The 24985-nt window shown below is 40.0% G+C and overlaps 2 protein-coding genes across 2 annotated transcripts; one reads left to right on the top strand and one right to left on the bottom strand.

Annotated features, from left to right (window-relative positions):
• Positions 1 to 388: 388 nt before the first annotated feature.
• On the top strand, positions 389 to 19698 carry DLGAP5 (DLG associated protein 5; the record flags this gene model as incomplete). The annotated part of the gene is made up of 18 exons (XM_082000692.1): positions 389 to 629; positions 1953 to 2161; positions 3389 to 3481; positions 4442 to 4526; positions 6621 to 6725; positions 7890 to 7960; positions 9723 to 10018; positions 10440 to 10561; positions 10644 to 10773; positions 11166 to 11251; positions 11843 to 12003; positions 13548 to 13640; positions 14798 to 15017; positions 16160 to 16409; positions 16754 to 16811; positions 17933 to 18098; positions 18486 to 18529; positions 19576 to 19698. The coding sequence occupies 18 exons, from the start codon at positions 389 to 391 to the stop codon at positions 19696 to 19698; spliced, it is 2553 nt and encodes an 850-aa protein (XP_081856818.1).
• A 2417-nt stretch (positions 19699 to 22115) lies between these two features.
• LGALS3 (galectin 3) lies at positions 22116 to 23890 on the bottom strand (the record flags this gene model as incomplete). The annotated part of the gene is made up of 5 exons (XM_082000307.1): positions 22116 to 22271; positions 22444 to 22612; positions 22884 to 22972; positions 23180 to 23536; positions 23873 to 23890. 5 exons carry the CDS (start codon positions 23888 to 23890, stop codon positions 22116 to 22118), a joined length of 789 nt encoding a protein of 262 aa, XP_081856433.1.
• Between the last annotated feature and the right edge of the window lie 1095 nt (positions 23891 to 24985).

Raw genomic sequence — 24985 nt, 5'->3', positions numbered from 1 at the left:
GGTATAATCTAAATTCTCAGTAGCAATGTTGCTTCCAAGTATTGTCCTACAACCTTGTAATTTACTTGCTTGTCTCCTTAACCTGAAAAACATCTGTGTTGAAAACAGACCAGCAGGACAATCCCTGGCAGTGACACAGCATCCCTTACGAATTCTGTGTCAGACTTGTTGACTACTTAACAAACTAGCCCCTTGAATGCATAAAATAAAGAGAAATAATGAAAAGTCATTACTGAAATTGTCATTTGCATTTTCTCTGGTACACATACAGAAACAAAGAACCTAGGGCTTTGTTCATAATATGCAAACTCTAATGAAAAGGGCAAATCAAAACATTGTGGACAGCTTTTTTTCCTAATCATTATGATTTTTGTCTAGGGTCATCAAGATGGCTGCTACTTCTCAGTTTGCCAGTCGATACAAAAAGGATTTAAGTACAGAAACCCTCAGAACAAAAGTTGCACGTAGAAAATCAATGCTTCAAAAGGAGAACAGACACAAGTTGTTTGAAAAGGGCAGACAGTTTGGATTGGCAGATGTCAATGTTCAGCTCTCAAAAGAGGGGGGGATTTCTCAACTAAATGAGACAAGTGAAATGTGCTCTCAAGAGAACTGCAGTGTAAAACAGAGTGAGTAAAGACTTGTTATAAAGCTTTTTTTAAAATGTTAGAAATGTCTTTAAGTAGATTTCGTAACATTATCACAGGAACCTAATTGTGGTCAACATTTTAATTTGAAGAAAAGATTTAAGTTTTAAAAACCAATTACTACCTACCAGTCCTTCTAACTGTTAAAAAAATCAAGAAAATAAAGTCTTAATACAGCTTTATCCTCCTCACTGCTCTGGTGGTATGAATGAGGCTTTACTCCGATTTGTCTGCAGCAGCTAAAGGAAGAATGCGTTTTGCTATTAATATTCAATGGGAAGTCTCTTAATGATTGCTTTGTCATTCAAATGAAAAACCCTGCTCTAAAATCTTATCTAACATATAACTGGTGTCTGCTATGTGCTTAAAGTACATTTAGAAATGGGTAATTGTATATGATAATTTGGTATATATAATTATAAATGGGTAAATGCATGGTATAATTTTATTTTATATATTGTTAGTTTTTGACGACTTACCTTTCCTCCCAGAAAAAAGGGCCTGCATATATACTGAATTATGCCTCCCTGGCTCTCCTGGATTCTTGTGGCCTAGGAAATTAACTTAATCTTTAAAACGGTAACAGATTTCTTTAGAAATATTTTCACCTTCAGTATTTTGATAGCAGAAGATTATCGGAGGAAGGAGTGCAATCCTGATGTAATTATGTCAAATATGAAATTTAAGAAATGTATATCTTGATTATCTTCAATACATTTTAAGTTTAAGTGGATACTAATTTTTCAGACAGATATGTAATTTAAGTTTGGCATGATCTGAAGGTTTTATTCTTTCATGTAACTCCTGCTTCATTTATTCTCAGCCTGAGGCAGATTTGGTATCTAAAGCTGACCTAGACTTCGTCTTTCAATGACATTACAAAGGTTTGAATAGAGAAACTGGTACAAATAAGCTAAGTAGTTAAAGTGTTAAGTTTAATATTCATAACCTTGCAGGAACAGCCTGTACACTGTAAAATGGATATGAATTTACAGAATCCCTCAGGTGCAGATTTGGGGAGGTATATTTGCAAGTTGAAATTTACCATTGAGTACGCTTAGTGGGGAAGGTTAAAGCAATTAAGAGAACTGAAGTTTTTAGCAAGCTAATAGATCACATGTATTTGCATCAGAAGACTTTAATTGAAACTTGCAGGCACAGATTCCAGACAGTCTTCTGCTCTTTGACTTGGTATATTCTTCTTCTATCTTCAAAAAGTTTTTTTAAATTTTCTGACTTGCTTATTGTTGGCAGAAAAATATCTTCAAGATTTTATAACCTGTCTGTCTTCCATCTTTACTTCAGAACAGTCTACAAATGCAGCCACCAAGAAGATAAATGAACGCAAGGAAATGCTGCAGCGCTATAAAGAAGAAAAGGAACTTCGAAAACTGAGAGAGCAGAGGGAGAAAGCAAAAAAGGGTGTGTTTAAAGTTGGGTTATATAGACCAACTGCACCTGGATTTCTTTCGCTTGTACCTGAAGATCCAGTCATAGTGAAGCCAAGAGAGAAGGTAATCAGAGTAATATTAAATATCTACATGAAGTATATGTAGTATACTATATTAAAATTTCTATTTGTATGCAAAATTATGTATGTTATGCCAAATAAATACTTTATTTTGTAAATACTTTATAATATTTATTTTACAATAAGGGTGCAATTTGGCTCATTTTTTTAAAACAAAGCTGGAAATAGTAGAATCATAGTATCTTTGGCTTGGAAGGGACTTTAAAGGTCATCTAGTCCAACCCCCCTGCCATGAGCAGGGACATCTTTAATTAGATCAGGTTGCTCAGAGCCCCGTCCAACCTGACCTGGAATGCTGCCAGGGATGGGGCATCTACCACCTCTCTGGGCAACCTGTGCCAAGGTTTCACCACCCTCGTTGTGAAAAATTTCTTCCGTAGATCTAGTCTAAATCTTCCCTCTTTTAGTTTAAAACCATTACCCCTAAAAAGTAGGGTAAAGTAGCTAAAAAGTCTGTCCCCATCTTTTGTCTAAACCCTCTTAAAGTCCTGACAGGCTGCAATAAGGTCTCCCTGGAGCCTTCTCTTCTCCAGACTGAATAACCCCAACTCTCTCAAGCTGTCCTCACAGCAGAGCTGTTCCATCCCTCTGGTCATTTCTGTGGCCTCCTCTGGCCCCGCTCCAACAGGTCCATGTCTCCTGTGCTGAGGGCTCCAGAGCTGGACGCAGCACTGCAGGGGGGTCTCACCAGAGCAGAGCGGAAGGGCAGAATCCCCTCCCTCGCCCTGCTGGCCACACAGCTTTGGGTGCAGCCCAGGATGCGGTTGGCTTCTGGGCTGTGAGCACACATTGCTGGGTCATGTCCAGCTTTTCATCCACCAGTACCCCAAGTCCTTCTGGGCTACCCTCCATCCCTTCCTCCCCCAGCCTGGATTGATACGGGGGGTTGCCTGACCCAGGTGCAGGACTCTGCACTTGGCCTTGTTGAACCTTATGATAGTACTAGTGATATGTTGGTTTTTGCATTTATGACTATGTTCACAGTTCAGAAACTGTAATGATTCATCCACAGACGAAACAGCTAAGTTATTTTAGAACTGGTAACTTGTTCCTATTTAGTCCACTTGACTTTGAAAGTTTTTCAAATTATACACTTGACCCATTTTGCACTGGCATGTTGCTTTTCACACTTGGGCTTCTTGCTTGCTCTAAGAGTGACGAGGGGGGAAAGGAGTATTGTTAACTCTTGTTTCCTTGGGGATGTTTCCAGGCAGCTCCTGCTTTCTCTGGGAGGATTACTCGATCAAAGGCCAAGAAGCAAGAAGAAAAAACTGTGATACCAACTGCATCTAAGAACTCTACGGTTTGGTTTTTTATATAAACTTCTGAATAAATTTGGAGAAAAGGATGCAATTATCCTTCAGATCATAACTCAGGGTTGTATGCTTACAAGTTGAGTGCTGTCCCTAAGGATGTTTTCCTGGTGAGAAAGGCAAATTAGATCAGAAAATCTGTCAGCAAGCTGATAGACCTTATTGTGCTGAACTGAACTACAGAGACTTTGGGTCAGTACAAACAGAGAAAAGTGCACAGATTTTCTGGATCAGTTTTTCAATACAAAATATTGTAGTCAACGAGGACTGCAAATATGTGTAGAGGTAGTAGTGAGACTGAAGTTACATACTTGGGTTTTGGCTTGGAGAACCAGTGCATCTCCCTTGAAAGCAGAAAGTCTGTCATGAATGCAGATGATGAAGAGTCAGTTCATCACTCAAAAATCATTCACTGTTGGCGTATTTTTAATGTGAATTTTGGCAGTCCCTTCTGCTATTACTTGTATAAAAAAAGTGGGGTTTTTTGAGGAATTTCAGCATCAGTAAATTGTAAAAGAAGCTATATTTTGAATCTAGCAATCTTGTCTTACAAAACTTGAATGCATTTGAAGGATTTCCAGTTATAACTTTACAAAGGGACAACTATGTTAATACTGATTTTTTTTTTTCTGAAAACTGATTTTTAAAACACATAATATGTACTAAGATGTGGCAGTAACTGGCACCTAGTTTCAAAGTAAACTGAAACTGTTTCTTAATATTTTTCTTCATTCTTTTTCTGACAAATTGTTAATTAGTTGGATAATGCATGTTAACACGTGTCTAAAATGAGCTTTTTTAGTTATCCTTAATGTCTCTTTAAAGCCCTTTGTGACAAATTATTTGACCATTTGTTTTACTGGAGCCTTGGATAGAAAGATGGGGAAAGAAATTAGGCTGCTTCATTTCTGGAAATCTGATACTTCACAAAAAATTATCTTCTCTTGTAGGTCTGTGCCAGTGGGCATAGTGTGCGCCCTACACAAGCAGGTCGTAAACAGATGAGTACAGACAATGCAGCTGAAAAAGAGAAAGGTATGGAAGTAGGAGGATCCCTACATTTGAATCTGAAAGGGTGGTGCTGTTTGTTTTTTTCCTGAGTCAGTCGTTGTGACATTACAGGAGGGAGGCGAGGAACATCTTTGGGAGAGATCCACAGTACAGTTTTGGGTGTAGGAAACCAGGAGGAGTTTTTAGGATGGCCATTCCTACCAACTATGACAAGGGCAGCAGCTGGCAGATTATCATGTGTGTGGCTCTAGGTATTGCATGTACTTGTCGTCTCTATAGGCTGTGGGAAATTGAATGCAGGATACTAGCTGTCCTGGTTACTGATTATTCACCCTAGGAGAGGGAAAAAGTCAGTAGGCAGAATTGCACGATGCTAGCAGCCTTAGCATCTGGAGCTGTGCAGAGCTTTCTGTTTGTCTCTAAGAAGAATATCACATGTAGTAGCTGCTGCTATTACAGAAGAGCAAGTGACTTCACCTGGAAAGATGAAGAATAGCTGACATAGGTAAAATTGAGTTTTCCTTGGTATTGTGGGTAGCCTGAAAAATAGCTGATTGTATGAGCTCTAAATATTTTCAGTGAACTCTTTCTTCTGTCTATACAGCAGATACGCTGTTGTCTGTGGTCTCTCAGTGAAACTGCTTGCGTAAGTCAGCATTGAAAAAGGTTTGGAAAAGGATAGCCTACTGGTAAAGCACATTCGCATATAATGTTGGAGACAGGAGCCCAAACTTCTGATGCACACTAGTGCAACTAAGTAAATGTGTGATTGTCTTCTTCAATAAATGAGAAGTGCAATCTTACATTTTCGTATTTTACAACAGCCTTTTCTGTATCTGTCACTTTCTATGTGACAATTACATACATTTCTTAAGAAAACAACAAACAACCCCAACACATGCTACCTTTAAGGGAGTAGAATACTTTTGATTAGAAATTCTTTCTGATAGCACAGTGATGTCCGTGCCTCAAGTAGATAAGGCTGTCATGTGGAATATTGATGTTAATGCAAGATATTCAGTAATTCAGAGTAAAATGACTTTTGCCTTGCTAATTTAATTAAATCAGCAAGCAGCAGGTCTTTATTTAAATAAGTTTCAGTAGTGCCTTTGGTGAATACTGGAAAGATCTATTATCAGTGTTTGATATAACAATTAAAAAATTAAATTTTTTGAAAAACTGTTATCCACTAGACTTGACTATTCCTTTTTTGCTGAATCAAGAATATGCATTGTATGTATTTAAACGCTAGTAAAAAAATGTTAGGGAAATGAATGTTTAGATAAATCAAATGGTATAGTTAGTTATCTAGTAGTTTTTTTCCCAACTTGAAATTCTAGCTTCCACAGAATTTCAGCCTGACATTAAAAACAGAAATAGCATTAACAGTAACCAAGTGGGACTACCAGATTTCAGGCAGATGTAGAAAGGGAAGGTATGAAATAAAGAGCTCTTGTTAAATTTTTCTGTGCATATATGCTGTCATTTTTAAAGGATATTAGAAACTGTATTAAAATACAAAGATGAAAATTATTAAGATGGGTAATACAGTGCATGAACTTGTCATATTTTATAAAATATTTCAGGTGCAATTCATCTTAAGAATACTCTGTTAGATTACATTAAATTTAGACCTTAAAATACTTCCATATAGTGGCCGGGGAATCACCTGGTTACACAGGTGGTTTGCTTAAGCTTCCAGATGTGCAAATATCCACAGCAAGTTATTAGTCTAGAAAGCTTCATCTGTAAAATAGAGATGATGCTGAATCTGATTCTGGGGAACATTGAGAAGGGTTCCTCAAGCTTTGTACATGGCATCTAGCACACTGGTACCGTGATATTATTAGGTCCTGGAGGTACTACTGCACAACAAAACCGTCTTCAATCAAGATTCTTCAGAGCATTGCCTTGATGCCAAGGCTGAGCTGTGCTGTCCATGTTTAGCCCTGCTTGCACTGAACTGACAAAAACACCCTGTTGATTCTGGCAAACTAACACAACTAATAATTGCTAGTGCACTTTTCTGATTTCTACAAAATGTAAACTTTCAATTATATTACTTGAATACAGCTTCATATTAAGCTTTGAAATCTCTGGAATTAACATTTCTTATAGTATTGCAGACTACAGTCCAGACAACCTCAAATGTAAGAATCACCAGAGCGGCCACCTCTGCAGCTAGGCAGGTGCTGAAAACAACAGCTACTGCTGCTACTGCTGGTAAGTGAGGCAGTGAATATAGTCCTGCTTGTGTAGCTCAAACCTGATAAGTAAGTACTTGGAATAGTGTGCTGCAAAGAGGTACCATCTAGTACTGGATAAGCAAGCGCTGGAAACAATATATGTATGTTTATATGCTGCTGATAGATTTGTCGTCAAATGATATACTAAGACAACTCTGTTGTCTTTAGGATCTTGCTCAAATCTCAGGCATTTTATTGTGCTGTAGAGATGCAGATCAGCTTATTCTGAACGGTCTTAGCATTTTACATTCTGCTGTGTAACTGTCTCCTTTGAATAGATAGACTGTATGTAAATCATGCCAAATTGTCGTGTAAGAAAAGGTCTAAATACTACATCACTTAGACTCTCATTTGGAACTCTATTGCAATATTTAAATCCAGATGTTGAAACCAACACTGGGACAGTTTCCCATCAAATCCATCAGTTTTGGAGCATCAGTTTCCATATGGTAGTTGTAAACTGAAAGGACAAAACCAGGACCGGTGTAAAGATTTGCCAGTTTGGTGTATTGCTGTTTAAGGACATATGATTATTAATTAAATCATACCTCTAGAAGAGATGAGAGCCTTTGTTCTTCAGGTCAGGAATTTATCTTTGTCCATGTTTGTCTGTTTACTAGAATAGGGGAACATGATGGATTCTGAAGGGAAAATTTTTAATATATATTCTTAGGATATTCTCCAGAATGTTTTGCAGTATCCCTTGTATTATACGTGACAGAATTTAACCCCTAGGCTGAAAGCACAGCTGTGTTAGTGTTGGTTTCAACTCAACTACAGAAGTCCTATGCCATATAGAAATTAAAGATTTGAACTCAGATTGCCTTGACACTATCTCTTCAGCCTTAAAGGAAATAAGGTGACACTTACTTTTAGTATATGACAACATCTAAAGACTAACGGCTTAATGAATCTGTTTTCCTTTCTTCGTGATAGATCTCTCAATAGGCTGTTAAATCTTAGGCCAGGTTTTCTTTTGAACGAACTTTTGCAATTAGGTGTCTGCCTTCTAGCTACCTCCCACTCAAGAAACAAAACAGTCTCTCCCTGTCTTTAACCACTGGACTTTTATGACAATCTTTTGGTGAAAGATTGTATTAATCAGATCCTTTTTGACCTTTGGGAGTTTCTCTCATTCTAGGTAACCAGTCACAGAGAAAGACAGCAAATGTAGGAAAGCAGAAGCAAGCCGTCAAACCTGACATCACGGAGGTAGGTCATTTAATATTTGAAATGTAAAAGCAATAAAAGTGATTTAAGAGGAAATAACAAATTGTAGTGTAATTGTACCTCAAATATAGTTGTGTTTAAGCACAGAAGTAGTAAGTTCACTAATAAGCTAGATTTTGGGAAGACGTGTATATATTTATATTGCTGTATTTTTATATATAATTTATTATATAGAATTTATTATATAGAATTTTTTATATAGAATTTATATTGCTGTATTTTTAAAATTAAGATCAAATATAGTTTGATTATATGGATGACTTGATTACTACTCAGGATCTGGACAATGACTTAAATTAGACAAATTCTTACATGATACATCTGATGCCTGATGTTTAGTTAAAAAAAAAAGCCTGCTTAGTTTGCTGGTTTTTATCTAGTGTATGTAAATTTTGTGCAGTTCATTCCTTTTTGAAACATACTCTGAATGTATCCTTTTCCTGCTCAGGTAGTGATATGAGACTCTAGAAGTTAAGAAATAAATGCATTTTTAGGTTTTGAAGCACCAAAAAATAAAGCTGGAAATGTTATTCTCTGCAAGGTCAATATGATTTATCATAATTAAAGGCAGTCATTGTGGTTCTTAGTGTCACTGCTATAACAAAACTTTTCTACCTCTATATAGAGACAGCAGTAAGTGAATTCATCATAGCCCTCCAACCCAGGTTCCCAAACAATCTGCGTATGCATTCATGCGCTGACGATCCTGTGCAAGAAACATCAATGATGTTTCTCCTTCTTTGCACTCCATTATTCCCCCTCCCCTCGTGTCTCCCTCACACCTTCCATCTCCACTCCTGTTTCCATAACTGCAGCTGTGCTCTAGTATTCTCTTAAAACTGGTGCAGTCACGTACAAACACTGACAGGAGGTAAGAGGCACTTATATCTTCACTTAGATTAAGTACCTCTTCATAGGCAGGAGTTGCTTTGTGCTGCCAGTTAAACTCTTGCTGTAACCTCAGTTGTCTCGTTACAAGAAGTGTGTTAAAAGTTGAATTCAAGGCTTACATTCCAAGCAAGGGTATCTAAAGTATAACAAGACTTTCAGTGGATTGAAGATGCATATTTTCGGAAAAAAACAGCCCTTTGGGCTGGTTTGAGGTCAAATATCTCAGTATATGTATCTGAGAAAGTCATTCAGAACGCATATCTAGTCACTCATCCGATAGGAATGTAGGCTCAACATACCGATTAACTTTTTCTCCTCTTTGAATGACATCCTGTGGTCCTAACTGCACTTGTATTCTCCTTGTCCTGGGCTGCATTCCTCAGCTATCAGCTTAATTTAGCTTGTTCTTCTGTCTTTGGATTACAGTATGTGTATAAACTGTGATTATTCAACAGGCCTAGTTGGATTTGGAGCCAGTAATTCTGCTCTTGAGGAGCTTATCAACTTAAAGTATTTTTTTTTCTAGCAGTGGGAGCAAGCGTTTGCTAATTTTAATTACTGTTTTGGTAGGTGAGGTGTTCTGCTACTTTAGCCCCTTTAGTGGATTGTTGCACTCCTCATGGTGAAGTGCTACCCCTGTTGCTAGACTGATTTGCAGGTGTCAAAACCAGTTGGGCCTATTAGTAAATCATGACTTCTGTACACATAGGCTATTGTAGAAAGCGACTTATCTGAAACTATTCTCTTCCTGGTGGCTTTCAGACAGTCATATTATAATTCAGCTCATGCCCATAGTAAAGACTTCATTGATTTGATAATGTAGTGTTCACTTTGTTTATTTGTGCTTCTATAGGTAATTCCTTCTAAACATGAAGTGGATAACAATGCTCAACTGGATCCAGTGATGAAAGGTTCTGCAGCTGATTCTAAACATTCAGCATCAGTAGAACTTCAACAGGAACAAACCTCAGTGGAAAACAAAAACAATTCTGCTCCAGGGAGACCCAGAACACGCTCTTTTGCACCTCAAAACTTTGTGTTTCAACCGTTAAATGGATTAGCAACTTACAAAGTTACACCCATGACTCCTTCTAGGGCAAATGCATTTTTAACACCTGATGCTTTCTGGGATTTTTCAGAATCTCCAGTGTAAGATTCTTTCTTCTGATGGCCTAAAATGCAAGTGAACCTCTCTGTCATGCTACAGGAAACATTTTCTTTCTGTAGAGAGATTCCCTGTGTAACAAACTTGTGATGTTGAAACACCTAATCATTGTGGCTGTTATAATTGCTTAATCAAATGTGGGCTTAATAGAACAGCAAAGCAAGCTGTATAACTTATAATCCTGTCTGATTTAAAGTAAAGCAGCTTCATAAATCAGGGACTTGTGCCATATATATATATATGCATATACGCACAGATTTATTAATTTTAATAGGAATTGCTTGTGTTCTGTAGTGTTGAATGTAAGATCGCCTACCAAATGGGGCATTTTTGTGTATCTGGCCATATTTGATGTCAGTTTCTCAATGTGTCTTAACTCTGAATGTACTTTTTGTTTGTTTCCAGTAATATAATTGAAAAATCCAGTGAAACTAATGCACAAGAGCTTAATTTTAAAAGTCCTGTTTCACCTGATGGTAAAGACATTCAAGAACAGCAAACCCCTACAAGTTTGAAAGGAGAAAAAGGTAGGAAGTTCATACTTAGTTTATTGTTCCAATGTTTTTAGTTTTCACCAGATTCTGAACAAATGCCTTTCATATTTTTTAGCAAGTGAATCAGATGAGAAAACTTCCATTCAGAGATCAAATGAAACAATTCCTATCTCTACAGATACAACAGCACTCAAAACGAAGTCAGATGATGTGAGAGAGCAAGAGCATGATGTGCCCTATTTCAGGTTTGTGTTCCTGTGTTTCACTTCCCTGTTGTCGGTGTAGGGGTCCTTAACATGAGTAAGGAGACATCTTATGATTAGCTATAAAATTAGCTTATGATGGTTGGTGTCTGTCAGCAGTGACCTGAGTAGGCACACATTCCTATCTTCCCTTTTGTATTGCACTAACAGTGCAAGTAAAGAATTTTATATTCTTTTTATATTGTGCATCCTAAGGAACACAAGGGGAAAAGGAATTGCATCTCAGCCAGTCAGCAAACTAAACCAGGCTGCTGCTCAAAGACAGTGTAGTTTCTCTGAAAGCAAAAGGATAGTAATCATCAATAGTCACAAGTAGTGACAGCAGTTAGAATATTCTCAAAAAACTTATTTCTTCACTCTCCCTTTATTTTTAGAAATATTCTTCGGTCTGAGACAGAGAGGCTGATGTCTCAGTGCCTCCAGTGGGATGGAAAATTTGAGCTGGACATTCCAGAGGATGGTAAGACTGAGCTGTAGTAGGCATGAGAAGGAGTGTTACAGTAATTGAAGGGGACAGAGGGATGTACATGTATCTGAATATATTTGCAAAATAACACTGTCTACAGCACTTAGCAAAAGTTGTATTAGATAAAGTTTTTAGAGTTGTATCTGCCTCAAGACAAAAAGCATGCTTTATCTCCTAATACTAAAACTTAAGTGTAGTGCTTGACATGATAGTGGTTGACACTGAAGTGAAAAAAGCGCCTATCAAAAGTTTTTCTCTTGTCAGTTTTAAGAGTATTTAAATGTATGAACTTTAACCAAGCTGAACTTCAACCAAAAATTAGGTTTTAACATAGAATAAATGTCCTTATCTGGGACAATGAAGATGACTCATCAGTGCTTATCGTAAAGACTTACAGAGATCGTAACACTTTTGGAAGGAAGCAAGTTTAGAGCAGTTCAATGAATAGGTGAATTGTACTGCAGGTCTGCACTAGGGGAAGTTAGTTCAAATGATAAACAAATTCCAGACTCTTGTAATAATGAAATCAATTGTGAAATGATGGATTATTCAAAGGTGTACTTTATTGTTTTCTGTTGCTATCAGCTAAAGATCTTATTCGCACTACAGTTGGTCAGACAAGACTGCTCATAGCAGAAAGGTTTAAACAGTTTGAAGGACTGGTGGATAATTGTGAATTTAAACGAGGTGAAAAAGAAACAACGTGTACAGACTTAGATGGATTTTGGGACATGGTTAATTTTCAGGTATGTACTTGCATGCTAACCTACTAGAATAAAGTTGATGGTGTTATTTATGAGCAATGGATTTAAACTATTCCATCTTTTTTTGAATATTCAGATTCTGACTTTTTTAATATGAAAAATGCAGGTCCTTGTTTAACATTTTCTGATAGTGAATAGTACGAGTTGGTGTACTATGATTTATAATTCATGGACCATTTCATCTGTCGTGTCTTTTTGTGGCCTGTGTATCCCGTTTTTCTCTGGAATGAAAGGGTGTAGCCAAATCTCATTCTGGTTTGGAGTGAGGATACAGTCACAATGTCTACCTGGACCAAAAGTTGGGAGCTTTTGGAAAATTCCTGGAGCTCACCTGAAAAGTAGGGGTTCCATGTTTCAGTATAAGAATACCACAGAAACAATAACAACTTTATTTAGGGGTGAGCTTGGGTGGTAGAAAACCTTCACCTCTCTCTCTGTTGATACTTCCATTGGTTTCAGAATGAAATATAATATTCTAAATTATCAAAATGGCTTTTGACAGTTGTCATGGTTTAACCCCAGATTAATGCTGATTTGTAAATCGGCATTCAACAAAGGAACTTGTAACTAGTTAAATCAAATACAAAGATTGATTTATTGTTAAGGTCCTAGTTGTAGGTCTTTAATTCCCATCAGAAAGTGTTAAGGGTTTGACCTGCTTAGACATCAGAGATATCTGAGAGGAACTTTTGCTAGAACCAGTAGCTTGAAAAATAGGGTTTACCTATGTTTACCGTGAATCTGGGAGCCGCTCAAGTTTCTCCTGAGCATCTCCACTTTTTCCTTTAGATAAACTGGGAGTAGCAGAATTGCTAACTCTGCCTCTTTTTGCATTAGTTTTTTGCTTGTGTCCTCTGAGTTTCAGGGAGGGTGTAAAGGACTTGTCACTTCAGTGACTGGTCTGCTGTACGTAAATAAGCTTTGTATGGCCATACCAGCAAGTGAGGCAAGTGTCTCCATTACAAAGCCTAAGGAGAACAAGGCTGTTGCGTTGAGTATCAGTCAGGGAGGAGATAATGCTGCAGAACTAGCTTTTCATGAACGAGCACAGGCTGCATCATGATGCTGTTCACGCCAGCAGTTTGAAAGAGCAAACAAACTTGCATGATGCGTTTCCTACATAATGGAAGACTCGTGTTTGCTTGAGTAAAGACTATTATGCAACGTGCTCTTTTGCATTCCTTAAATGCAACCATTGTCAAAGTGCTTAAGTTCAGTATGAGAACAGATTGTAAACCAGCTCTTTGATTTTAGATGTTAGTTCTTACTAACATCGATTCTATACTTCCCCTACTAACCTTTACACTACAGAAATTATGCCAGTCTTATCATCTAATCCAAAGTTTATGTATGTTAGTGTAAGCTTCATGTCAACAGTATGAGAATGTTTAATACTTAACATCGCTTGAAGTACCTAAATGCATGACTATGCTTAAATTTGTTACCTGATTTTATGAAACACTGTTCTATTGTGAATCTGAGAAGTCTTGCAAATTAAACCTGGACTTCTCTGGGATTTCCAATAGGTTGAAGATGTGAATAAAAAATTTGATAATCTGAAGAGGCTTCAAGACAATGACTGGCAACCACTTGATGTCCCAAACAAAGCAATTGTCAAGGTATGAAGTGCCCCTAAAGCGTGTCTCCTAAGGCATCAAGATGCAACAGTGTGGTGAGATATCTAAAACAACTAATAAGCTGCTATTGCAATAATGGAACTTCCATTTAAGAAGAGTATTCTTCTAACGCCCTATTCATCTGGCTTGTCTAAATGTTAATGTTTTAAAATTCAGTGAAATTCCTCTCAAAGTGCACCATTCTCCCTTGTCTCTCGCAAGTGTGCTTGTATTGGTTCTTGTTTGTAATGTTAGTTGCCTCTTTTGGCTAGGAACTTTAGAACTAAGAATTAACAATGACTCTTTGATAATAAGGCAAGTCTGTTAAATTTAGAAGAGACATTTACCCTTCAGATGTAGAATACTTTCTCTGGGCCACTGGTGTTGGCACTGGCTTAATGGAAAAGGAAACTACCCAGGAATTTGGCAGTGATGGCCAGTTTTGAGCCGTGAGTGCTAAATTATAATGGTGTCCCATTAATACAGTACCAAGGGTAGCATTATACTGCCAGTTCTCTAAGCACAAATGGTTCTGACACTATCCAAAATAAGTCATTGCTTATTGCAAAATAAGCTTTAATGCAAGCTATTTCATCTACTCTTTGGTTTGGAATATATTATTGCTTCTAACTTCATCCAGTTCCTTGAGACTGCTCAACTAGTCATCAAAATTATATGAGGGTCGGTAAGAAACTCCAGGCACAGGAAACTGGCGGGAATGTAGTCTGTGTGATCTGCCTATAAATGTCAGAACCCAACAGATGGTACAAGACGCAAAACTTCTGTGGAAAAACTGACCACCAGGAGAGACTTTGCTGGCTGGCTGGTGTCTGCCCTGCGGTTGCTTTATCTACCTGCCACTAGGAGTCCTTGTATCCCACTGTTTCCAAAAACGTTAACTGGAGCTGTTAGAAAAAAGTTGTGCTGAGCATTTCTGAACCACAGGCTCAATACGAAAAATCCTTAATATTGTCATCACAAATCAACCTAATAGCTGAATGGCAGTCCAAGACATTCTGGAGGTGAACAGAGACCTTGTCTCCAGCATGTCTCTTGCCTGTTGCTGTCTCTATGCATGGCCAGCAGCTGTGTACATGTTCATGTGCAATTGCTTCTATCTGGAACTTCCTGATGTGACCTAGACTTTCTTACAATTTCAGAAAAAGGCTATTCCAAATGCGGTATCTAAACCAAACCTGGGAGCGGCTGGAAGAACTGCTGCCCGAAACCGACTTGCTGCCATAAAAGCAGCTATGAGAGATAAAATGAGGCATGACAGAGCTGCTGATGGTACACATCAGGAGAAGCTACCAGAAGTAGAAAAAGTGGTTTTTGAAGCAGGATTTTTCAGAATCGAAAGCCCTGTGAAAACCTTTCCAGGTGGGAGAAGCTTTATTGTGCTTTCTATAACCTGAAAGTACTGAAGAGAGTTTTACCAATCCCATTGGGAAGAGGAATTATGCTGTTTATACTGGACACAACTCCAGTATTGGGCACTATTTCAACTAGTGGTTAATTACATCAGGGATCCAAAGTAGACTGTTCTATATGAACATACTGATTTGAGTGATCATGGCAGTATGGAATCTCTGCTTAGACAGAGAGCTAAAAGCAGCTGGTTCATGTTTTTTCAGCATGTGTTTAACACTAAAGTTTTAATCTGGGTGTTCCCAGACTTAGCTGATGAACCTGTTCATCAAAGTCAATGCAGGCTAATGTCGTCCTCTCGTAAAACAGGAACTGGGATTTTTTCAAACTAAATCTCTCGCAGTGCTGTCTTCAAAGCTGCAAATAGAGTATACCCATAATCTGTATTCATGTTCAACAAGTTTGTAACATGATTCCAGTCTGCTATAGAAGCTGTCCAATAGGGTGTTTTTTGAGCAGATACTCAAAATATAACTTTATTTTCAGTACTTACTGCAGTCTATGTGAAGCCAGTATTAATCTTGACTCTTTTGCAGCCATTCTGCTTGTCTCCCATTTCTAACTCATAAGTTGACTTTTGAATTTCCCAGTTTATTTTTTCGTGTGTGTAGATTTCTTATCACAAGCCTAGCAATTTTTTCTATGCCTCTTGTTAGTAGAGGAGACCTTCTGAAAAGCTTTGAGCAACACTGGGTTAAGCAATCTCTAGCAGAGAATCTGTTATAAGAATCAATTCTGAATCTCTGTCTTTAATTCTATTAAAGTTATCTAATGTGAAAGGTAGAAATTAATAACAGCTTTCACCAGCTAGACTTTTTAATAAGAACAGCAAGTCTCATTATTTCAGGTTTTTTGTGAAGGGGGAGCAATTACTAAATTGCTCAGCTAGAGTTAAGGTAGTTTTGTAACTCATTAACCTACTCTTGTCATCTTTTTTCAATTTCTCCTTGCAGTGTATATAAGATTTCAATATGATATTTGTATAACACAATTCAGTGAGCAGAAAACAATAGTGTTGCTAGCTAGAATCCAAACAGTTAATTTCATCTTCTGGAAACTGCTGTAGTAATGAAACATTAAACACACTTTTCCAGGCTTGCTTTCAAAGACACCTTGCAGATCTTCCCAGCGGACTTCTGAAAAACTGACAACTCCAGGATCATCCAGTAGAGCTTTGCTTCAGAGCATTCCTTCTGTTCTTCATAACCCTGAGGATACAACTGCAAAACAAACACCACCAGAGCTCAAAGCCTTCCACCCAGTACAAAATTTGAAAATGCACCAATTTCCCTCTGGAAAAACTCCCCCACTGGAAAAACTCCCTGGTGGTTTTCTCGAACAAAGGTAGACATGTTAAGGCAGCTTTTAATTAACTTTATACAAATAATTGTATCATTTTAATTGAAAGAATTAATATTAATACCCATTGAATGTTACCTTCCAATTTGAGAGCCATAAAGGTTGCAAAGTCCCTGTGGCTTTTCCTTCCCTCAAGTAAATATTAAGAGTTTTGCTGCTGGGGTAGAAGTTTATTTTTTTTCCCAGAAAATTTGGTATAATTTGACCAGTGCCAAACAAGCAAGCATAATTGTAGAACAAATTGTAAGATCAGCTGGGTAAGAAAGATGATTGAAGGTGACTGATGAAGGTGATTGAGAAGAATGAAAGCATTTTGGTTTCTCTTTTAGCATTTCTGCAGTTGCAGAAGAGCACTGTCCTGTTACTGGCATAGTAGAGGGAACTAAGGTAAGTCATGATTAGTTCATTTATGTGCTTTAAATATTTTATTATTATTAGCAAAAAAAGTATTCTTTTTCTGAGCCCCAGACACATGGATTTCTAATCAAATCCTCATCAAGATATCTTCTGTATTCCTCAGGCTGGTGCTTTTTCCTTCTCAGTATGGACATAGATAGGGACTGCTGCAGTTTGGGGACCTTATCTAGCTGTTTGGGACCTATCTTTTGGAGGTCCTGTTGACTCCTGTATGATGACACTTGTCACTTTGGCAAGTAATGTTCCTTGAAGTCTATTACCTGTTTTCTGGTGTGAATTTTTATAAATGCTTTTGCAATTGGGGACCATGACTAAAGGCAACAGGCAGCGCGTTGGCTGTTACACTCTTTAAGTATAGCAAGAGCAGTGTTACTAATACGAGTATTGGAGTCCAGCAATCCATGCCCTGCAATGTCTGAGGACTTGGTGACATTGCCTATATTTGAGCAGCCTTAAAAAATCAGGAATGCAGCCTCCATAATTTAGATGATACTGTGCTACTCAGTGAAGGCCACTGCTTTGCAGTTAATCATCCTTTAGTACCTTTCATTGGAAGCGGAAAATCTTACTTTTATTGTTTACTGCTTGGATCTGTGTCTGACTACAGCAGTCATTTCCTCTCCCCACCTCTCCATATATATAATATATATTTAAAAAATACTGGTTACTAACTTGTTCTTATGCCTTTTACTTCATCCTTTCCCTGTCAAATGACAAATTGCTTGTTGGTGATGTCACGCTCTGGGAAAAACTGTGATAATCTTTAAGTATTGCTGGTAGGCTTTTCTTGAGGTAAAGTCTAACTGCAGATTAGATGTATGTTTGACACAGCAGGGACATGCTGGTTTCTGTAAACTCAGAATGGCCTGGCTACCTTTTCACCTTTGTGCTTCTGCATCAAAAGCTGACAAATATTCTTTTATTGCAGACAACACAGAAAATAAGAAAGCTTCCTAGTGGCATAGGTGCTGCCTCATGTCCATCTGATTTCACTGATGCTTTCCTTTTGGCTCTCTGGGAAGCAAATATAGCTACTGCAGACATCTTAGCCTCTCATAAGGCAAGGAACAGTTAAAATTCCTCTTTTTCAGGTGCTGGAAAATTGTAGCAGTGAATTAGAAGTAATGGATGGCATGGAAGAGATGGAACTATCTGCAGAACAACAAGGACAAGATATTGTCATGTGCAGTCCGGAGAAGGAGACCTGCACAGAGAGTAACTTTGTTCAGTCTGGAGAACCAAAAATACATCAAACAGGTGCATATCTTAATCCTGCTTAGTGTAGTTTGTGTGGTATTGCTGGGGCCTTATGATTATTCTAAAGTGTTATAATAGTCTAACTATTACTCTTTGAAATCGCCATCACTGCAGCTTGGCTAATCTGTGTATGCTGTGAGCAAAACCTCCTTTAGCTAGTATGACTTACACATTCGTTGCACATGAGCAAACAGTGCCCTTCAGATTTTTCTATATAGTTTCCATGTGATATGTGAAGGAGAAAGCTAATATAAAAGGCTTGAAGTAGAAGTAAATACAGTTTAGAGCTGTTTTTTTATTTCAGTAAATGCATAAAACAATGCTGTGGTTTTTAGCTTTGGCAGCATCAGACTTTTTATTTTTAAATGAAATAATCTGATTTTTCAGGTGTTTCATGTGTGACATCCATTGACAGAAATCCTTTTGATATGGTAAGTTGACCTTCAGATTTATTTGACTAAGGCAATCTGCATGTTACAGAATCAGTTCCTGCACAAAGTAAATTAAACTCTGTAAGATGTTATCAAGCCAATTCATATAACTTCCTCCAAATACAAGCCACGATTCCTGTCTCCCTGCTTGGGCTCACGTTGTTATTCCTTATTGCACATGATGAGTGTGGGGTGAATCAAGCCATTTTTAACAGAAGAATGTTTGATTCTTATCAGATTGATCCTTTAAATTATAGTTCTTGTGAATTTCCTTGTAAGTATTTACTAACATACTGAAGGGCCTAGCCTCTGCCTTCCACTTTCTTCTTGGGGTTTTCCAGATCTGTCCCATCCCTTTTTTCTTATGGCCTTATGACTTCTTATGGCTTATCTTTTAGAGCTGGAAGTAAGATTCAACAGGGAGAAGCAGGTGTGCAAAAACTTCCCCAAGTGTTAAAAGAATTTGGGTGTACAGTTTCCTTGGTCTCGTGAAAAGTGCTCTTCAAATATGGATTACTGCTTGAAATGGACCACATATTCCCTTCTTATTTTATGTTTGGAAATGAGCTTGCAAAATTTCTCTTAGGAAAGTCATGGTACTTACAGCGATACATGATTTTTGAACTGAGGCTCTTGCTTTTAAACAGTATCGTATTTAAGCAGGCACATTTCAGTATACTTAGTACATCTACTGAATTGCTGCAGGTTTCAGATCTGCCTGACAGATTGGCACTTTGCTTATCCTAAAGCTGCGATGTGTCCACAGTACTGAGGGGCAAGAGAATTGCACGCTGCTTCTCCCTTGTCAAAAGCATTTTCTGCTATTTTTTGTCCCACGATATTTAAGTGGCCTCTGAAGTAGACAGGCACCTAGCATACATAAGCAGTTGCCTGACAGTAAGTACTGTTGGTCGGGTGTTTATATAGATGTCATTAGAGAAAGGGTAATTTGCTATTAGCTTATTTCCTGTGTCCTTGCAGCAGCATTTTGCAGAGCAGATAATTGTTCCTCCAACGCTTCCTTCACACTCTGATTTCTCCCACAGCCAATGCTGGATGCTGAACTTCCCTTCACTCCAGTCAAGAGCAAAGCCCAGAAGCTTGCGGCAGCTGAAGCAGTCAGTGACCTTATTGTATTTTCTCCCCTTTCTTCCTCTGGGGAAAAATGAAGAGTAACTTGAAATTCAAAATGTGTAAATTATATAAACAAAAAAAATACAGAAGATATCTGGAATACAGTCTGCTACCCTTGAACTGTGTTCTGAGTGAATGAATACCTGTAGTATTTTGCAGTGGAACTTATTAAAATATTTTGTAACGTGTTATGGTGCAGTCATTATGCACTGTAAGTACTGCTGTGCATTAGTAGCAGGGTGTTTGCTGGTTTATACCTGCTGTATCCAATGATTGCATATGCTGCCTACACCTGAAATATTTTTATTTTTGTATACTTTTAAGTATTTCCTTGTCTACTTCAGGTTGTTAAACTATTAATCTTTAAGCTTTTCTGTCCTGACCTTGCTTACCTCATGAATTATTATGAGATGCCTATCAGACTAGTTGTACCTGTGCCCTATTTCTGATGCGAGGGCACCTTCTGGGGGTAATGCTCAGCCTGTTACCTCCCCCAAAGCACTGCTTCATACCTAGTCGCTGCTGAGAGGGTACTGTTTCCCCCTTAGGCTCCCGTATTCTGTGCATTAACAACTCTGTCTAATCAGCAGATGGGACAGGCTTTGATGCATGTAATTCTTTCCTGTGGGAGTCTTTCTGGTGTTTAACAACCACTTACTTTGTAATGGTAGAAACTGTGTCAGAACAAGGATTTAAAAGTCATATAATATCTTTTCCTGGCTGTGTATTAAAATAAGCATTGATTATTTTTTCCTTTAAGAACACAGTTATCTGTTGAATATCTTAAGTACCTTCAAGCCAAACCCTGTTCTTTGTTTTTTCATGTGAAAATCTCTTAACCTCTTTCTCTGAACAGCTGACATGTTAACCTCAGCCTCTTCTCGCATCTTGTTCCCTATGCATTCTTTTATCTGGACTGTAATATGTTTATGCATAAGGAGCATGCCAGTAATATATACTCTATATTTGAGTGGTAGTATTTTTAACAAATACCTGACTGGGCTTCTTCTTGTAATGGTGACCTTAGTGTAATACACACATTCTTCCGCTAGCCTTATTTTAAACCAAGCAAAGCTAATTCAAATCTCTCAGCAGAAAGCATTGCCACTACAGCTGGGGGAGCTCATCTGACTTTAGTTTTAACCTGGAAGCTTGTGTACTGATTACACCAAAATAAATAGAGGAAGCTAACATCATTTGGTGTTACTGTGCTGGAATCCACTTTCTTCATTACTAAACTCCATTTATAGGCATAGTTTCAAACAGAGAACTCTTAATGACTTTCCTGCTCTATTAAGTCATCAACACTGCGCCATGAATAGTGATGACGAGGGAGTTCTGATGTCTGACATATACACTTAAGCCAATGTTAGCTGTGTGCTGGTCTAGGCTACCGCGTCTGCTGGAAATTTCAACACTGTGCTGCTCGTAACTTGGCATCTCCCAGTATAAATGAAGTGACTGTTATAAAGGAATGAGAGACATGTCAAAGAGATCCTTGAAAACTTGAGTAGTGGCTATTGCGCTGTTCTTGTTTTGCAGACAAGGCCAGGAGAATGACTCAGTGAAGGGAATGTACCAGGGGTTTTTTGTTTGGTTTGTTTTTTTTTTTTTTACCAGCCTGACTCATGAGGTGAAGTTGCCAATAAACTTCCCCACCCTTGAAACTGGTCTTGACTCACACAGAAGTGATGAGGGGAGAGAAGCACAAGGCTCGTGACCCATTCCACGGAGTATGTAACACTTGTATTAATTGGGCCTTCCTTGGGAGAGAACTGTGTTCAGGATATGCTGATTTGGGCCACCAAATGGGCAGAACAGGCCTTTAAAAAAAAGGAGGGGGGTAACTTTTCTAGCCATAATCCAGGAGAGAGATTTTTTTGCTTCTTCCAGCTCTGAAATACCTCATTCTAGTCAGGGTCAGAGGCTCATGAATTACGTGCAACCCATTCACAGCCTGACCATGCACCTCCCCCTCCCCTGCACGGGGGAGCTTAAAGTCCTTTGCTGCACTGTTTTGATTCCCTTAGTGAAAAAGGAATAACTGTTCTACCTAGCAGAGCAACTGAGGCTAAAAATACCAAGGTACTGACTGCTGTCTGGTACTTAGAGAAGATGGGGTTGAAGATTGCTGCCCTAGTTCACAGGACCAGCGGCAGCAAGCTACAGGCTGCTTTTCCCAAGTACTCCTCTCCATGCAAATCGAACATCTCCTAGTCATCATCCTTTGGCAAAGAAATTCTCTGTAGTTACAGCAAGAATTCAAATACATCCACATTTGAACTCAGCTTGCCGGAGGATATTGTGTCTTTTGAGATATTATTGAAAATGAGTATTACTTGTGAAAGTATGTTTTATTACCTCAAAGTATTCATGTAAGAAGGCACTTCTGTTAACAGCCATACTAAGAGCACTAAGTTTGCATTAAAATGCAAATATAACTGCACTGTAGTTATATCATGGTTGGCATGACACTGGTGAGGGTGATGTCCCCAGCAATGCAGAGTCTGGTGATCTCATTCAGCTGCTTCTCACGGAAGCTGTACTGCAGCAAGTGGGCGTCGTTGACCGCTACCTTGAAATGATCCACCTCGCAAAGGACCTGGAGCTGAAATAAAAACCCCAAATCAGCCAGAAGATAACCATCAAATTTGTTCTAGGAAGAAGTTTTAAGCCACAGACTTGAGCAGGCTGGTGCTGGCTAAAGGCTGCTGCCAGCTGAGTCCCGCCTGGTGGCACGTGCACATGCTCATGCAGTCGTGGATTTGGCTTTTTGTTACCTTGAAGGGTTTTCCAGCTTCAAATGGAAACCTAGGAGCTGTCCTCTCCTCCTTTCCCCAGTTATTCTGGAACATGGAATTACAGACGATGACTTTCCTGTTGTCTTCTTTAAAGCGGGGATTAAAATGGAAGGCAATGTCATTCCCTTTCTTGAAATCCAGTGAAAACCTGCAAAGACAATAACGGATTTGCTTTTTTTCTACAAAAGCCCTGGGCTCTGTTACAGCGCTTGCCAAAAGTAGCAGCAAGCATGCAGAAAAAAACCCCACAGCCCCCATTAGGCAATGACAGGGCATTCACACATTTATTTCATGTAATATTTGATTTTACACCAGGCAGGTGTTATTCAGGAACAGAAGGCAAATTCCAGCCCCCCTGCTCTGTCCAGAAGCACCCCATGGAACCGCCCCCGCCCTGGGTGCTGGACACCCCTTGATACCTGTCTGGGTTGGGGTTGACGGTCCCCGTGATGGTTATAAGCATCCGAGGGATGAGTCCTGCCTGCAAGGACAGCTCAAAGGGGAGTTTCTGGAAAACAACGAGGATTTGGTGTTAGTAAAAATGCATGTCAAAAGCCGAATGCTCGGGCACGGGCTGGGTAACTGTGAGAACACAGCGAGCGGGACAGCCCTGTGAGACAGTGACCCCCCCGCCACCCCCCAGCATCCCTCCTGCGGCCAAGCAAGACCAGGCAGTGAAGACACTGAAACCCTTATAATATGATGGAGCCGTTACCATGGGAGGAGCCGGTGCCCCCTGTGGAGGAGGGGGCCCAAACCCAGGGCCGCTGGGCGGTTGTCCTGGGGTAGGATACAGCCCTGGTCCCGCTGGTGCTCCAGGGAATGCTCCAGGTGCTCCCGGATACGGTCCCTGTCCTGCTGGTCCTCCTGGATATGGCGCTGGTGCTCCAGGATATGCTCCTGGTGCTCCAGGGTAGGTCCCCGGTGCTGCTGGTGAGCCAGGATAGGTGCCCGGATGGCCGGGGTATGCCGAGAACCCCCCAGGAGCCGGCTGGTTCCCCCAGGAGGGCCAGCCTTGGGGTGGGGGGGCACAGGGGGTGGGATTGTTGCTGCTGGGCAAGGCGTCGGATAACTGGGGACAGAGGGGAGAGGAAGAGGGTCAGGTGGGTGACATTAATCCTGGGGCCAGGTTGAGCCCTCCACGATCCAACTTTTCTAGCCTACGGCCTGCGCCGAGGGCAAGAGCTCAACCCAGCAGTGGTGAGGGGACTGCTTGGGCTGAGGTTTCCAGAAAACCAGTAAATGCTGGTTTACTGGATTTTTTTTTTTTTTTAACTCCAAAACTGGAGCGGATCTGGGGAGTTATGCAATTTAGCAAAGACACGTCCCCATCCCTGCCAAAGGTCCCCACTTCAAGGCAATTAAACAACCACAGCCCCCAGGTTTTTTTAAAAAAATCCATACTTACAGAGAAACCGTCTGACATTTTTCCTAAAACAAAAAGACGAAAGATGCTTAAGTCATTTTTAACACACATCATCCAAAAAATACAGCTTTGTGCCAGAAGTTAACAGTCTACAGCAACAATGGGCTGGAAATTGGTTGAGTCCTCGTCGCATACCTGCCAGGCAGCTCCGGCGCCGCAGAACAAACCCTTGCCTGATACCTGCGGGAGGAATTGAGGATCACACCATGAGCAGCCTGAACCACTCCGGGGGTGAATCCAGCCCAAACCCCCTCCAGATGAAATCAGCTGCCACCGGGTTGATGTTGACGCCGTCGTTGACATTGAACAATGGCCATCACTGCTGGTGTCAAGCGGAGAGGGGGGACCGGACTGCGGGGACCTGGAGCTGCTCTGCCCCGAGAGCTCTCTGCTCCATCCAGCCTCTCGACGAGTTTTCACCAGGTGTTTGTTCACCGGGAAGCACCGCACGCGGTATCATGAACCGCACGAGCACCCTCATCCTCCGAGACCCACGGATCAGTGTGAACCTCTGCACTTGATCCACCCAAAACAATGCCTGTGCCGGGTCTGCTGTGTTCACAAGTCAGGAAGATTTATTCCAGCCTCAAAACACATTTTATAAAGCAAAAAAACCTCCAAAAGGGCAGTGCTGTGAGCTTCTCTTTTTGTCTTGGCCACTTCCCCGCCCTGGCTGGGGGGTGCTCACTGTTCGCGTGGGACACGCACCCACGGGTGGAGGTCCCCTTCCGCCCCCCCCCACAAACCCACACGTCTCTGCTCACCCCACGCCAGCCAGAGGACACCGTGGGAGGGACACACGTGCCACCAGCCGTTCCGGGCCAGCGGATAAAAGCTGCTTTACAAGTTTTATGAGTCCACCCCGAGTCGCTCTGCTGCGGCAGGGCCAAACGCATACCTGCCCGCGCGCAGGGACAGCCACAGCCCTGAGCTGGATTCCTCCCGTCAAAGGCAGCATTCATAAAAGAAGGCAGGGGGGGAAAAAAAAAGGAGAGGCATAAATGGGCGAAGAAAAGGAAAATTCCAAATTGAAAACAGAGACGGAAAATGTTTCTTTGAAAGAAACATTCGGATGCACAAAGGTCACAGCCGATC

Source organism: Phaethon aethereus (assembly GCF_964289735.1).
Source record: "Phaethon aethereus genome assembly, chromosome: 5".
NCBI lineage: Eukaryota > Metazoa > Chordata > Aves > Phaethontiformes > Phaethontidae > Phaethon > Phaethon aethereus.
The sequence above is the reverse complement of the archived record's forward strand: the minus strand, read 5'-3'. Positions and strand labels throughout refer to the sequence as shown.